At 42.0% G+C, this 16,621-nt stretch overlaps 1 protein-coding gene across 4 annotated transcripts in view; it reads right to left on the bottom strand.

The window, feature by feature from the left end:
• The window catches only part of Mgat5 (mannosyl (alpha-1,6-)-glycoprotein beta-1,6-N-acetyl-glucosaminyltransferase), a 354,646-nt gene that overhangs the window by 53,625 nt on the left and 284,400 nt on the right, over window positions 1–16,621 (bottom strand). For all 4 annotated transcript variants that reach the window (XM_004626373.2, XM_023709791.1, XM_023709789.1 and 1 more), the window contains exon 12: window positions 1,794–1,943. In XM_004626373.2, coding sequence (XP_004626430.1) covers window positions 1,794–1,943 — 150 coding nt within the window. The remainder of the gene's footprint in view (window positions 1–1,793; window positions 1,944–16,621) is intronic.

Here is a 16,621-nt window from a genome sequence, read left to right as displayed (position 1 = left end):
GCAATCTCCCTGCCTCCACCTGCTGAGTGCTAGAATTATAGGACTGCATCACCATGCCTGGCCGAGAAGTCCACTATTGATAATAAACTTCTCTATGTTTCATTGGGGGGGAGGGATCTATGTGCTTTATTTAGTCTTTTATCTTATGCACAGTGTCTGGTCCAAGCAATCTATTTAATAACTATAAAATTCATAAATAAGAACTTAATAAACACGAGGGGGTTTATCTAACTTACTCCAGTGCCAGCTGATTCTCTAAGTTCAAACACTGGCTTATTCACAAGGGGCCTCACAGACCACTGTGTGGCCTGCCCCATGGTGTCAAAGCATCATGTCATCATGTCATCACCCCAGTGGCTCTCTTAACTACTGAACATATCAGTCTGGACTCTGCTATGACTGTGACAATCAGACTTTCTTCTCCTTATCAAATTTTATCTTTCACTGTTTTCAGCACTTAAGACTAGGTGGGTTGGTTTCTAGTTCTTTCCTGAATGTCGGTCACTTGATGCTGGCCCAAATACCAGGTGTGCCTATACTGCAGGAAGCCGAGTTAGAATATTATAGGCAGTCAGACAGGGCCAGGCCCTCAAGGAGACACGATGGAAGACAAGGTGACTTTGCAGCTTAGAACAGACAGACACTGGCATATGGGCCACACCTCAAGACAAAAGAGGAAACAGCTCCATACTTCCCTAGGGATGGACATCAGGGATTGATTCTAAATAGGTATCAATCACCATGAAAGAGCCCAAATGAGTCACTAGCCCAACCTCAACAGGAAGAGACCCTGTACTCCCTTCCTCACCCCATCTGGTCATGGGCATAATCAACTTCACCTGAGCAATGGTGCTTGCCATCTCATTGGTTGACCACAGCTTTGTCCCACCTCATGCCCACCTACGTGAGTTCCCACGTTCTCCACCACCTTAGACCCGCCTTACCACATGGTTTTCCTCTATAAAAGTCCCTGGAAGAGACACCCTGGAAGAGACAATTTCCCGAGGAACAACCCGCTCAGGCCCCCTTCCTGTCCCTCTCTTGGACAGGCGCTTTCTTTCTCTCAATAAATATATTCTGTTCATAACCTCCATTTGTTCCTAAAATTCATTCTTGTTTTAGGGAACACGAACTCGTGCAGGTCAGGTCAGGAGATCATTTTTCCCTATGTCACCTGGAGGTTCCCTGTATCCTTTGGAGGTCACACACCCGAGATCAGTTTTCCTCCCTGTATCATCCACACCCTAACCACCTCTTATGTCTTTCATAGTGCAGTCCTTGCTCCTTGAGCTGGTGGGGATATTTTTTCTCATCTGAGCTTCAGTGTCTAGTATATGCTTGTTGAATAAGGCATGAGGAAGAGCTGACTGGGGCGTACAGGGGTGACTGGGAGCTCAGCACCCCTACCCTACTGTGGAAGCTGCTATTCTATCAGAAAGTCTGTCTTGAGCTCGGGGTTACCCTTCCCATTTGCAGCCCTATCCCCAGCCACTGACTTGTTACTTAGTACACAGAAGGTCCTCCATACACAGTTCTGAAAAAATTTCTAGCTGAACATTTTCTTTCAACTAAATCAATTAACAGATCTGTAACAACCTTTTCTCACAATTCGCTAACTCATCAGGGATAGCCTGTCTAGCAAGCCACTGCCCAGTTATGGTCTAAAGAGCTACTGCATCCTTAAAAATATAAGAGCATGAAAGACCCTGATCCCATTTAAAGAAAAAAAAAAAAACAAAACCAAAAACCCTCCATGTCTACAGTAAATTTCTTACAAATCTACTAAAATTTACCTTGGTTTCTCGCAGAAGAAACTGCAGATCCCGTCCACTGAGGATTCCATGATTCTCCACATAACTAGGGATGTTCTTTGTGCTGGACCCATAAACAGTTGCATGTACTTCCATGTATGTGTGAATGATATCCAGATAGACCTTCTTATTCTAAAGTGGGACACAAAGGTAAAAAATAAAATGTTAATTTATATAATAACCCATTCATATGAGAGAACCTCCTCTATACGCTAGAGATCACAGAGATAGGAACTCTTCATTTGGAGATGGTAGGAGTTTAGCAATCCAATTACTGAAATATCATTTTAAAGTAATCTGTGGATTTTGAGGGCAAAACAGTCGTATTACTACTGCACAAGTTATGGCAATGTATGGCTGAGTATCAGTGACACTCATGGCTAGCTCTTGAAGTACTGTACTCACTTTGAATACTACCAGGGACCCAACACATTGTTTTTGGCTCATTCTCTTTATGGGGCAGGAAGTATGGGGAAAGAAGCTCCAGAGAAGGCAGTTGGTTGGGCTAAAGTCTTTGTCTGGAGAGGTTAAACTGTCCCTAAGGAACACAAACATCCCCAGACTTTGCCAGGATTCCTAGTGATGAATAGCTTCTGCTGTCGAACTGGATCCCAGTTAATTCTAATCATGGGGAGAGAAGTGTTTCCCACGGTGTGTACTGACTTGACTTGACAGCTGGACAGATGAAAATACTGAGGTAGGTAAAGGCACAAAAAGAGATTAAAGGGCAAGTCTGGTGAGCCCTAGGACATTCAAGAGTAGTTTTATTTTTTATTAGAAACCAAGCCACTCTCCTAGGTTTGTACAACTGAGTTTCATGACGCATTTTCCAAATGAAAACCACTGGTGTACTGAACTCTTTTAGATTATTTTGCTGAGTTAACACACCTATAATATTCAAATAACGGAACTTAACAAAAAAAGGGTATACAGTTGAATGTCCATTTTGTATCTGTGTATTCAAAGTGGTTAGGATAGATATATAGTTACATTCTCTTAATGAATAGAGGAATTTGTTCTAATGGTGTTTGTAGATTGGATATCATGTCCACATCCTGTACAGCAATTAACCACTGGAAGGAATGTATGCAATGTGTTAATTATTGAAACTGTCCTACCAATTTGATTTGAAACTGTCTCATTGCTATTTGTTTATCAATAAATTTATGGGAAAAATACAAATAAATAAATAAATAAATAAATAAATAAATGGAAAAAAAAAGAAAACCACTGGTGGAGTGGAAGCAGGCTTACGGTCCTTCCTCTTTCTCTTCTGTGTTGCTAAGTTGCATAAAGTAGATTTTGTATAGCGTGAGGACCTTCTCCCCGCTCCAACTTGAAATATTTAAGTTCTGTAATGTTTTCCACTTGTATCAGAGTGCGACAAGTTTTTTCCATTCTACAGTTTTCAAACGCTAGGGAAATCGAGTAACAGCTAGTTCAGGGACTTACAACTGCTGGAGGGACGTGGGGGCTGGCAACACTGTGCTGGCTGGGGGACGCAGTCCTCATGTGGGTGTCACCGTCAGCTCTTTGCCACTCAGTGCCCCAGTGACTGTGACAAAGGGCTTCTAACACTTTGGGGGACTCTTTCAAATCCTTACCTGGTGAATCTTCATGAGCACAAAACGAGCAAATGCAATTTCTATTTCATGCACCAGTATAACGTGTTAGTTCAAGCAAGATTCTGCCTGCAGTCTCACCTGTGAATACACGGAGCACTTGAACTACAAGTGCAATTCCATGCTGTAGCTAGTGTGGCTGCAAGATGCTAAACCCAGTTTTTCAGAGGCACCGACTCTGCAATGAGCAGCATAATGAGGAATAGTTTATAAAAAAATGCTTCCTTCTTGAAGCTTGAGCCACTTTTGGACTAAATACTAGAGAAGTTAGCTGGAAAAGTTCTAGAATATGTTCTTGGGCTACAGGTGTCTGACAATCTCTGCACTTCTCTCCCTCGAGTCCCTGGGCAAGCAGGCAGGAGTTTCTGTAACCTTGCTTTCTCCCCTGCTGACTGGACAAGAAGGGTCTAACCAGAGGGCACACAGCCCGAGGCCAGCAGCGATCTGGGAATGGTGTGGTGGGCTAAGGGAGGCGACAGGAGTGCACCAGGTCTTCCTAGTAATCAGAATCCTGTACACAGAGCCAGATGACTGGGGCATTAGAGCAAAAGGATCACCTGCAGTTGGAGTCTGTGCAGCTATGGGCTAGGTATCACGGCTCTGAGGAGGTCAGCAGCCAGATGTAGGGGGAGGAAAAGAACCCACGAGGAGCTGCAGGGAAGGAGAGGGGAAGGCAGACAGATGGCCGTGAGAGGCGATTAGACCTGCCAACAATGGAGACATCCTCCCTGTGAGCACGATGAGACAGAGACAGAGAGGAGGAGGAAGAGGAAGGATGCAAAGATAACGAGAAAACAGAGAGGAGGAAATACCTGCTCTGGGGCTCACCCATCGGAAGTTGTTCTCTATCCCCTAGGTCTTTGTGGCTCTCTACAACAATAATGACTACCCAGGATTCTCCCAGACCTCACCCTATGTGTTTACTTGAGCTAGCTGAGTAAATTCCAAAAGGAGGCCTCTCAGAACTCATGCTAGTCTTGAAGCAGGAAATCAGGGTAGGGATAGGTACTAGGTACCTATCTTTTTTGCAGAAGGATACAGTTCCTGGCAAAAGCCAGCCTTACTACTGGTAAGTAGTGAGGGCAGACCACAGGTCCTAGCTGAGGTCTGGAGCGAGATACAGACAAAACAGCAAAAGCTTCATTTGCTTCCATCCTACAATAAACAGTCATGGCAGATGGACTCAAGGTTAGAATCCTAGAATACATGCTTAAGAGAGGGACCACATACTAGATCACACACATGGCCATCAAATCCCAGAAGTGGTCATGGCTTAAGTTCAAGGAGACAGAAGTCTCTGTAAAAGCTAACAAGAATGGACTAACATTTAGTACGGTAAAGTTTAATTACCTTCACAGAAGATTTATACAACCTCACAAACAAGAAAATCCCAGCAGGTGATCAGAAGGAAAAATGTTTCAAATGTAACTGTAATCTTTGAAGTTCACATGCCAATCAGGCACTTACCTTAGCTCTCCTGCGCAGAAATTTGGTGAGGCTGAACCATGCTATGTATTCTAGGTAAAAGTGTCATTGACGACTTTTGAACGGAGGCACATACACTCCCAGGGCAATACTCCCTGGATGCTAAGGGAACCCAGTGGCGCTTTTACAGCTCTGATCTCTTTGCTGAATTTTGAGTAAAAGCAACAAAGTGCTTCCTGAAATTTTCCACTTGGGCTGCTGCGCCGCTTCTAAATGGGTGCTGCCACAGCCAGCCCGCATCCCCTCATCTGCTCCTGAGCTCCACGAGTGGGGTCAATTTCCCCACCAGGAACCTGGACGAGACCCACACTTGCTATTCCTTGTACCTCCCAAACCCCCGAATACATGGATCCAGCAAGTACCAAAGTCCTGTGATGCTCCCTCTTCAGGCCCTGGATCACTGTTCATCTGGTTTGAACCAGGATGAAAACTACCAGCACCTTCACCTCGCTCCCTGTGGCTCAAAAGGCAACACAGTCCACAATTTCTGTAAGTAAGCAGCAGCGTTGGGACCCACTGCAAAAGAATCTGTATGGCCTGATGCTACTTCTGCAAATGTTTTTAATCATGAAAAGCAATATTAGGCACATAGTATTACACAGTGACGTCTACACATGTGGACATTTGTAGGTGAAGCATAAGACTATGCATGAAGATGACCTACAAACTCCCAGGTGCTGATTACAGAGGAGAGATGATCTGGGAAAGGAGACAGAGCCTCATGGCTATTTGTAATATACCATCTATATGTTAAGGGTACTGCAAGATGCTAACATTTGTAAATCTGGCTGGCATTTGGATATCTACTATGATTTGAACGTGTTTCCTAAAAGCTCACTCGTAGCAAGTTCATACGTCAATGGTATTTGGAGATGGGCCTCTGAATGCAATTAGGATTGGACGGGAGCACCAGGGCAGGGTCACCGTGACAGCATTAGAGACTTCATAAGAAAGGGGAGAGAACCGAGTAACACACTGGATCTGTCTCACCATGCAACAGCCTCTGTATGACAAGGTAGCAAGAAGGCCTTCACTGGACCCCAAGGCAGATGCCAGCCCTGCGTTCTTAGACTTCTCAGCCACAAAACAATGAGCCAAATAATTATCTATCCTCTACACACTATTCAGTCTCAGGTATTTGGTTACAGCAACAGAAAATGGACTGTGACAATGTCCTTTTTTTTTTTTTTAAGACTTCAGTATGTCTATAAACATTTAAAATAGAGGTAATCATTAATAAAAACCCAGAATATCCTAGACTCCAAAGCTTGCACCTCTGCCACCACACCTGAAGGCTTTGTCCTTGCCATCAAGGGATTCAAAGCATCCCCTTCCTTTCAGTGTATACTGTACACTGGTATGTTTTAGGCACAAGGGAAATCGGGCTGAGGTTTCTTAAATGGAAGAGGTCCCTGCCTGTCTTTCCCTAACTCAGGGAAAGGCCCACAGTAGGGAGTGGTGCACAGACAGGGATGGGGCATCATCCAACATGCACGCTGTCCCTTCCCATAGTTTGGTTATCCAGGCCTCTGTTGCAGGTGACACTGTTGACCCAGGAGTCCCACTGATCAAGGGCTAAGTGATCTTTGCTTCTCTGATTTAAGAGGTGAAGAACAAAGGAAATCATTCTCAAAGACTGATCAGCAACTGACTGCTTCTGACAGAGCCTGAAGGATCACAAGGCAGCACACCACTCTTGCCTTGGTGCCATGGGAAGGGAAGGACTCCACGAGGTCCTTAGCAGCCACTGGGCAACCACTAAGGCTTTCAGCCTCTACTTCAATTTTAATTCCCATTAAAAACAACTGATCTGACTCAGGGGATAGTTCAGCGGTCCAGGGACCTGCCTGGCAAGTGCAAGGACCAGAGTTCAATCCCTGGTACCAATAATACATGCTGTGCCGGCCCTGAAACCAGGCGTGGTGGTGCATGCCTGTAATCCCAGTGCTGGGGAAGCTAAGACAGGAGGATCACTACAAGTCTGTGCTGTGCAGCGAGACCCTGTACCAAACAAATAAAAATTACAACAAAACAAAACAAAACAAAACAAAACAAAACAAAACAAAGAAACCCAAAAACCCCAATTTGTCTAACTAATCTAAAATTTCCATCTACCAAACCTCATGAGGCGGGGGGTTGAAGGAAAAGGAGAGTGCATGCTAGAAGCATGGAATAATTTTATTTTTTCCTCTTTTAAAGAGAAAGTAATAAAAATAACAATAAAACAGTTTCAAAACAGGTTAGTAGAAGAGTTACAATAATTAATACCTTTTGCAGCACTGTCTTTAGTAGTTATTCAGAGGACAAGACATTGGGCATGATATCTTGTCCAAACAAAAGTAGTATAAACTTCTCTATTCATGGAACTAAGAAAAATTAGCTGTGTCATTATCTTACTATCTTGTGTATAAATACATATTTTTTCATTTTGCCTTTCTCTCTTTTCCCTTTCTCCCATTACAGTTTGTCTTTTCTTTTGACAAATCTCTACCCAATTGATGTCTACATTTTGGCTCTTACTCTTCCAGCTTCTCATCCTAGGGAAATAGTATGTTTACACATGAGTCTGATTTACTTCAGTTATAAGTACGACCCTGAGATAGACTCTCAGTGTTGTTTTATTTTGCATCTCTTGAATGACCAATGATGTTATTCCATGTATCCATTTACCTATAAAAAGTCTCCAGTTTACCCTTCTTTGTGGCTGAGTAGCACTCCATTAAATCACATCTTTTTTTTTTTTTTTTCCATTCCTCAGTTGATGGGTTTTTGGGTTGTTTTCAAGATGTAGCTAGTACAAAATGCGCTGCTATAAACATGGGCATGCATATATTGCTGTGGTATGCTGCTGTTAATTCTTTTGAGAAGATAACAAGAAGGGGAATAGCTGCGTTGAATGGGACCTCTAATCCTAGTTTTTTTAATTTTATTTTTTATTTATTTATGTGTGTGTGTGTGTGTGTGTGTGTGTGGCCAGCTCAGCCCACCAGGGGGCGGGGCTGGCTGGCATGTGGTGCTGGGGGATTGAACCGTGGTCCCTGTGCTTTGCTAAGCTTGTTCTAAGTAGGTGTTTTAGACCACTGAGCCATCTCTCCAGCCTCCCTAATCCTAGTTTTTAAAGGACTCTCCACACTGATTTCCACAGTGGATGCACCAGTCTACACTCTCACCAGCAAGGGAGAAGGGCTCTTTTTGCCCCCCAGGCCCTCAAGCATTTTTTTTTTTTTTTTTTAATGATAGCCATTCTTTCTGGAGTGAGATGGAATCTCAGTGTTGTTTTAATTTATATATATATATCTTTTGAATGACCAATGATGTTGAACATTTTTTCATCTATCTACTTGCCGTTTGTATTTCTTCATCTGAGAAGCATGTATTCATGTCAAATGCCAATTTTTGGATTGGGTCTTTCTTTTTTTGGGGGGGGTCTTTCAATGGGGGGAGGGTCTGGGTTGGGTTTTTTTTTCTTTCAATTTTTTTTATATGTCCTTTGCCTGAGGGACAACTGACTATATTTTTTTCTCACTCTGTAGCTTGATTTTTCACTTTGTTGATTTCTTTTGTTGTGAAAAAGCTTTTTAATAGGGAGAGATCTCATTTGTTAATTCTTTGTAATATTTCCCTTGCAATCTGGGTTTTGTTCATGAAGTCTTTGCCTCCATCTATATCTTTGACACTTCTACCTATTTTCTCTTTCAGTAAATTTAGCATTTCAGTTTTAATATTTAAATCATTGATTCACTTTGACTTGAGTGCATGGTAATAGACATGGATCTAATTTTAGTTGTTTTTAGCATGTGGAAAGCCAGTTTTTCCAGCACTATTTATTAAAGAGACTATCTTTCAGTGAATGTGTTTGGCTTCTTCATCAAAGATAAGGTGGTGAGGGGCTGAGGAGATGGCTCAGTGGAATAAGAGCTTCCCTGGCAAGCGCAAGGACCTGAGTTCAATCCCCGGTTCTGGAAAAAAAAATAAAGAAAGATAAGGTGGTGGAATGCATTTGGGGTGGCGTCTGCATCTTTCATTCTGTTCTGTTGCTCCTCAGGCCTGGTTTTTGCCAATGCCATGCTGATTTTTATCACAATAGCTCTGTAGTGCAGCTTCAGGTCTGGGAGTATGATGTACCCTACCTTGCCCAGAATTCTTTGTTGCTCAGAACTGCCTTTGTTATTTTAGGTCTCTTCTGATTCCAAATGAATTTTAGGAGTGTTTTCTCTAGGTCTGTGAGGTATGCTGATTTAGACTGGGATTTCACTAAATCTGTCTAGCAGTTTTGGGAGTAAGGCTATTTTCACTATGTTGGTTCTATGTATTCACGCGCAAGGGCTATCTTTGCATTTTTTGACAGCCTCTTTGAGATCTCCTTTCTTAGGGTGCTGTAGTTCTCACTATACAGATTTTTTGCAGCCTCTCTTAAGTTCTTAAGTACTTCATTTTTTAAGATGCTATTGTCAAGGGTGTACTTTCTCTCTCTCTCTTTTTTTTTTTTTTGTATTTTAGGGAAGGGTCTACAGGGTGTTCAGGGTCTCACTACTAGATCAGACTCATTGTGATCCTCCTGTTTAAAGCCTCCCACGAGCTGGGATTACAGGTGTGCGCCACCACCTACTGCTGTCTCAGCATGCCCCAGGGGTGGGGCCAGCATGGCAGGCCGGAGTTCTAATTGCTCTTGAGTTTGTTGCTCATGTACTATTTATTTTTGAGTGTTGACTTTGTATCCTGCTACATTACTGAAGTTGGATATTAAATCTGCAAGTCTTTTGGTAGAGATTTTGGCATCTTCCATCTAGAGTATCATGCCATATGCAGATAATGATAATTTAACTTCTTCCTTTCCTATCTTTATCCCTTTTTTTTCCTTATCTAATTGCACTAATGTTTCCAGAATTATATTGATGAGAAGTAGTGATAATGAGCATCCTCGTCTTATTCCTGATTTCAGAGTTTTTAGTTTTTGATCATTTAATATATTTTAGCTGTTGGTTTGTCATAGATGGTTTTTGTAAGATTGAGGTAAAGACAATCTATTCCAATTTCGGTAGGATTCTTATCATGCATTGGTGTTGGAGCTTGTTGAATGCTTCTTCTACTTCTATTCAAATGATCCTATGATTTTTGTGTCTTTGGTTTTGATAATGTGGTGTATTACATTTAATGATTTGCATATGTTGAACAATCCCTGCACCCATGGGATGAATCCTACTTGGTCATGATATATAATCTTGATGATCTGCTACATTGTTTGCCAGTATCTTATTAAGGATTTTTCCATCTATGTTCATTAGGGAGACTGCCCTGTACTTCTCTTTTTTGGTTGTGCTCTTCTCTGGTTTTAGAATCGGGGTAATCCTTGCTCCTAGGAATGATTTTAGAAGTACTGCTTTCCTTTCAATTTCTTTTAGAAGTTACAGAATTAGCAGCATCAGTTCTCTAAATTTCTTATAGAATTCAACAGTTAATCCATCAGGGCCTGGGCTTTTCTTTGCTGGTAAATTTTTTTTTTTTTTTTTTCCCGGAATTGGGGATTCAACTCAGGCCTTTGCTGTTGCCAGGGAAGCGCTTACTCTACTGAGCCATTTCCCCGGCTCTGCTGGTAAATTTTTAATTATATTTTCAATTTCATTGGCTGATATTGGATTTTATATATTGAATTTTTGCATCTTGTTAGTTTTGGCAATTTGATTGTGTCTAGTAACCTGTCCATTTCTTCTGTGTTTTCCATTTTATTAGAATATAGGTTCTCAGAGTAGGTATTAATGATCTTCTGGATTTCTGTGGCCTCTGTTTTCATTTTTCCCTTTTCCCTAATTGCTTGGATTTTTTTTCCTCCTTTTGATGAGGTTAATGGCTTATCATTCAATTTTTATTTTATTTATTTAGGATGGGGTATACAGGGTGTACAGTTTCTCACTGAGTAGATCAGACTCATAGTGATTCTCTTGTTTACAGTCTCCCAGGTGTTGGCAATACAGGGGCACACCACCATGTCCAGTCTCAACTGCCATCTCGGGGTGCCCCTGGGGCAGGGCTGGCACGGCAGACCAGGGGATTGAACTCCCAGTTCTGGTGTCTGCCTAAGCAAGCACTTCAATCTGCTGAGCTATTTGGCTGACTCTGGCTTATCAATTTTATTTATTCTTTCAAAGAGCAAGATTTTCAATTAATTCTTTGTATTGTCTCTCATTCTCCACTGCATTAATTTTTCCTCTTATCTTTATAATTTTCTCCTTTGTATGAGCTTTGGGTTGGATTTGTTCTTCTGAGGTTCAACGTTAGGTTATTTGAGCTCCTTTGATTTTCCTGATGTGTGTGTGTGTGTGTGTGTGTGTGTGTGTGTGTGTGCTCACTGCTACAAATTGCCCTCGTGGGACTGCTTTCATTGTGTCCTACACGTTTCAGTATGTTATACAGGTATTACCATTTAATTGTATATAGTGTTTAATTTAATCTTTAATTTCCTCTGTGACCCATTGATTGTTCAGAAGGATATTGTTTAATTTCCCTATGTTCATGTAGTTTTTGTGATTTCCTTCGTTGGTGGTTTCTAGTTTCACTGTGCTACAGTGAAATAATATAAAAGGGATGAACTCAATTCCTCTGAACTCAACATGTTTTGTTGATTAATATGAGGTCTATTTTGGAGAATATTTCATGTGCAGCTACTTTTTGGGTAGAACACTCTGTAGATATCTACCAAGTCCATTTTTTTTCTGGGTTTAATTCTAATATTTCTTTACTGATTTTTTTTTTTGGGGGGGTCTAGTTGATCTCTCTATTTGTGAGAATAGAGTATGGAAAGTTCTTCCACTACAACTGAGTTCATGCTTATTTGGTTTCTTATTTCTGTTAATATTTGTTCTATGTAGTTGGGTGAGTTTGTGTTTGGTGCATAAATATTTATGATTGTTATTTTTTCATCTTGGAGTTTTCCCTTAACAAGTATGTACTGACCTTCTTTTATTTCTTTTGATCAGTTTTGGCTTAAAGTTTGCATTGAAGAGGCACTGCTGTCAGCGTGTCTCTAGCTGTTTATGGCTGTAGCTAGAGGCAAGTACATTTGCAGAACTGGTACTAAGATATTTAGAGCTTGGATGGAGAGCTTTAGGAAAATAATTCAATCTAAACAACACACCTATGTGTCCATAGCAGGGGAGAGGCAAAATGCACAACTGGAAAACCAGAAGCTCTTGTCCAACTTCTGCATATGGTAGTTTCTAGACTCGGAGTTGGAGTGGATACTATGTACTTCCTCCCAGTAACAACTCTGATCCCCCACCACAGGCACACACACACAGTTCTTCTGGGTACCATGTCCCCTCACCTATTGGGTACCTCTGTGATCTGCTACTTTCAATATATAACTCTGTGGTCCTCCCTAGAGCCGGCTTGTCCAGTGGCCAGCACCTGCTAAGTATGAGTCAGTGGAAATCCTCCTGGGGAAGTGTGGATGGGAACAGGAAGTCAAATCCCTTTCCAGAGGGAGAGAAGTGAGCTGTATACCAGGTATCTGAGTCAAGTGTAGAAACTGCTTAATGGAGACCAGGTTCTAAGAAAAGCAAAAGGATGTCTTCACACACAGGACCCGTGGGACAGATTGTGTGTCCTAAGGCTCTTTGCCCACAGCTCCATTTATGTTTGAGCCTGGGTGCATCCTTGCCTGCCCTGTGGCTTCCAAGGATTGAACCACCCCTATTACAGCCCAGAGCACTAAAGCTGAGGTTCTGTCACTTGCAACAAGAACAATCCTGACAAGGAAACTTGTGATCAGATGCTTTGTTGATTTTCAATCATTTTTTAATATAGTAGCTTCTACCTCCTCCCCCACAAATAAGGAACTGGGACATTACATGATTTTACAAAAACAGAGACTCCTTGACCTACAATGGGGTTGCATCCTGTAAGTACATTGTAAGTACTGGTAAGTACACTATAAGTAGAAAATATTGCAAGTCAAAAACCATTTAATACTCCAATCAACCCACTATAAAGCTGAAAAATCTAAAGTCAAACTATAAGTGGAGGAACCATCTGTATACAGGGATGAAACACATTTTTTTCCTTAAGAAACACAAAGCCTTGAGTATAACTGGCCCAAAAAATAGCCATGGAAGGGAGGTGTGTTACTACTGTTCAAGTGAAGCTCCCTGAAAGGCTTGCTGGACTTGTAATGGGGAACTTGCAAATCTTCTTCTACTACTGGCCTCCTCTCTTCACCCTGCTAACCTACCTCCCTGCTGTCATAACCCCGGAGCTCAGCAGTGGCACATATATGGCGAGCTTCCTCCAACTGCCTGTGTCTTCTCTTTCTCACACTAGGCAGGCTACAAAGGATGTAATAGGACGGGTGGGCACAGGCCCTCTTCCTGAACATCAGCCTTGAACTACGGAGACATTAGTCCCTGGATGTGAACCACTGGAACTCAAGAGGAAGGAGGGCAAGGAAACTGCTCTTTTTTCTAGATTGCACAAAGGCAGAATTCTTCCTTGTGAGCTTTTTTTTTCCCCCTAATTTTATTGAGAAACAGATAGCAATGAGATAGTTTCAAATCAAATTGGTAGGACAGTTTCAATAATTAACACATTGCATACTCTCTTCCTAGTGGTTACTTGCTGTACAAGATGCAGACATGATATCCTATTTACAAACACCGTCAGAACAAATTGCTCTATTCATTAAGAGAATGTAACTATATATCTATCCTAACCATTTTGAATACACAGATACAAAATGGACATTCATCTGTATCCTCTTTTTTGTTTAGTTCCGTCATTTGAATATTACAGGTATGTGAACTCAGTAAAATATTCTAAAATAGTTCAATAGTCCATAATAGTACTGGGCTTCCGCTTCACTGGCAATGTCAGAAATTGTTGACTTGAGTCCCCTACAGCTCAACATCACACCATGGCTTTACTTCTTATATGTTGTTTTTATACTTTTCTGCTGGATGTTTAAGACCAAGGTAAAGCAGGACCTATGCAACAAGAGTTGTAGCTTTTGAGTCTGAGAAGGTCAGTGAAATCCCCTCAGGATTTATGCTGAGATCCTGTACCTCAGATTGCAGAACCTTTGTCAGTGTCAGTCATGTGGAAGAGTCACGGCCATTGCTTGGTCAATGTGCTCTCTGTGAAAGCCTGAGAGAATGTTTTCTTTCCATGTGACTCTCCTTAGGCACACTCTACATCATTGATCACTTTCCTCTTTGGCCCCATAATCTCCTTGATCAGAAAATTTGGGACACTACTGAGTTATATGATGTTACAGTACAAGTTCTCATATGTCCTGAGTCTTAATTGACCTTGGAAGGCTAGGGCCAAAATGTTGGCTTTCCTTGCGGCCCTCCTTTTTCTTTAATTTTGATCTGCAAACTTAGGTTGTTAACCATCCAGAAGACAAGCTTATTGTTGTTATCATACAAGCTAGGCTGTTGAGCTTAACCTCACTATCTGTCTGAATATCAAACATCTTAGGCCTAACATGGAACAGGTAATTTTCATCAAGTATTGATATGTTGAACTTTAAGTCCCTACAGAATATGATGAAAAAACATTTAAAAAGTTAAAATATATTTTAAAAATAGGCATAAAGAATTATATAATTCTTATGTTTACACATAAGTCTTTGTGAGCTTTCTAGCAGGTGCTGTCATGTCTGTGTAGCTTCTGCTTAAGTGGGGGCTAGCGTGGTCAAACACACTATCACATCACTCTGTACTGCCCTTTGTACCCATAAAACAGAGACAGAGCACCCCCGCCCTTCACTCGGCAGCAGCATTCACTGGGTTTCCGATCATACTTTATAAAGACATGAAAAAGAACTGCTCCAGAACATGGCAAGAATATGGGGTAAGCGTGTTGGTTGTGAAGAGGAGTGTTTTGGAGGGGGATTAACAGCTTTTATCTTTTACTCTAATAAATTTTAAAAACTGAAGCATTCATCATGTAGTCTGATCACACCTCATAAGTACTGTGCCTTCCTACACATACGGGTTCTTTCCAACCCAAGCTTTTTTTCTGCAAGCTCTCCAGCTTTATCCCCTATTGTTCCCCCTTCCACTCTGCCTAAGGTCCACCTACATGTAACTGATCCCCCGTGCCCCAGCCTGTCCTGTGCTCCCCACACACTGGTGGCGCTGCCTTTGCCCATCCTGTCCTGCCCTCCTCCTCACCTTGGCCAGTTCGCCTTTCTGGACACACCCAAGTGAAAGCAGCTGCCAGTGCCCTGTGCTTTGGGATCCTCCTTCACCTCTCTGGGTGGCGCTGTTCCTGAGTGTTCCCACCCAGCTCAGAGGTGGAACGGGAGGCTCAGCAGAGATCGCACCAAATGGGTAGGCAGTCAATAATATGGTCAAGCGAGAGGGACAGAGAGGATGCACATACCAGAAAACATTTGCGGGCTCCTGGAAAAGTATCTCAGGTACTGCCCAGGCCCTCTGGCACTGGCCAACAATCTGCCCATCTTCCCACCCAGGGTCAGGAGCCAAGTTCTTCCACCTGCGCCTGGGAAGTGACTTTTAGCTCCATGACTACCCAAGGACATTAGTTTAATAAAAAATAGAATGACAATCGCGAATCTTTAAAGACATATTTTACAGTTGATTTCCTTTCCTTTTAACACAGCTACCAAGAATCATGTTCTGTCTTAGGGGCTGCGAGCTAAAAAGGAAGACAAGAGAGGGGACAAAAGGAAATAACCTCATCTATCTGCTCCGGAAGGCTAAAATTCAACAAGGATGAAAAAGCACCTTATTCCAAGATTAGAGGCAAAGTAGAAAATGCAAGTCTCTGAATTTCAGCAGTGAGGCAGAAATAATTTACATTACAGAATAATTTAAAGTCTGTGCAGCCCTGGATTGATCTATCTCCAGTAACCACTCGAAGGTGGGTGCGGGTGTGTACCTTTCTGTGTCTCACTCAAGCCTCCCAGGGCTCTGGAAGACTCTGCCAAGCCATCAGTCTCAAGGCCCATCCCCCATCACTTCCTTCCCAGACGCTCCCCTCTCTAGAATAAAAAAGTGGTGCCCAGTTATTACAGTGGGAATCAAAAGGGAAGCCACTCTCACAGTCTGTGGCCTCATCTGTGGTCCACAGTGGCTAACGGGCAATAAAACGAAGGCAGTCCGTGGTGAGCAGCCTCAATCCAGAAACCTACAATTCAAAACACTCTAAAATTTGAAACTTTGCTGCTCAAAAAGCTTCTCATTTGGGAACATTTCTGATCTCATATTTTTAGAGTAAGGATGATCAAACAGTCAAGTCTATGCAAATAATCCAAAAAACAAAAGAAACCCAAACAATCTGAGCAATTAGGAGAAGGATTCTTCAACCTGTACTGGGTTTGTAATTAAGGTTAAAATGGCTTATTTATTTATTACTGGTCTTTCGAGACAGGGCTTCACTATGCAGTTATGGCTGGCCTTGAACTTATTTTGTAGCTCTAGCTAGTCTTGAACTCTCAGCAATCCTCCTGCCTCAGCTTCCTATGTGCTGACATTATAGGAATGCATCATCGCGTTTGGCTTTTAAAATTAATTTACAGGTTAAACAATGACGATGAGAGAAAGGAGAAAAGACAGGGGAAAAGGAAGGAGGGAAAATCATGCAAGTATATATATAGGATGCCTGAGATAATTTCCATCAGTTTTCTGAAAATGGCAGTTAATCACCTTGACTAACTCTGTATGCTGGTATCTGAGAGTTGAG

Source organism: Octodon degus, unplaced genomic scaffold, assembly GCF_000260255.1.
Source record: "Octodon degus isolate 3935 unplaced genomic scaffold, OctDeg1.0 scaffold00014, whole genome shotgun sequence".
NCBI lineage: Eukaryota > Metazoa > Chordata > Mammalia > Rodentia > Octodontidae > Octodon > Octodon degus.
Note: the sequence above shows the minus strand (reverse complement) of the source record. Positions and strands in the feature narration are given on the sequence as shown.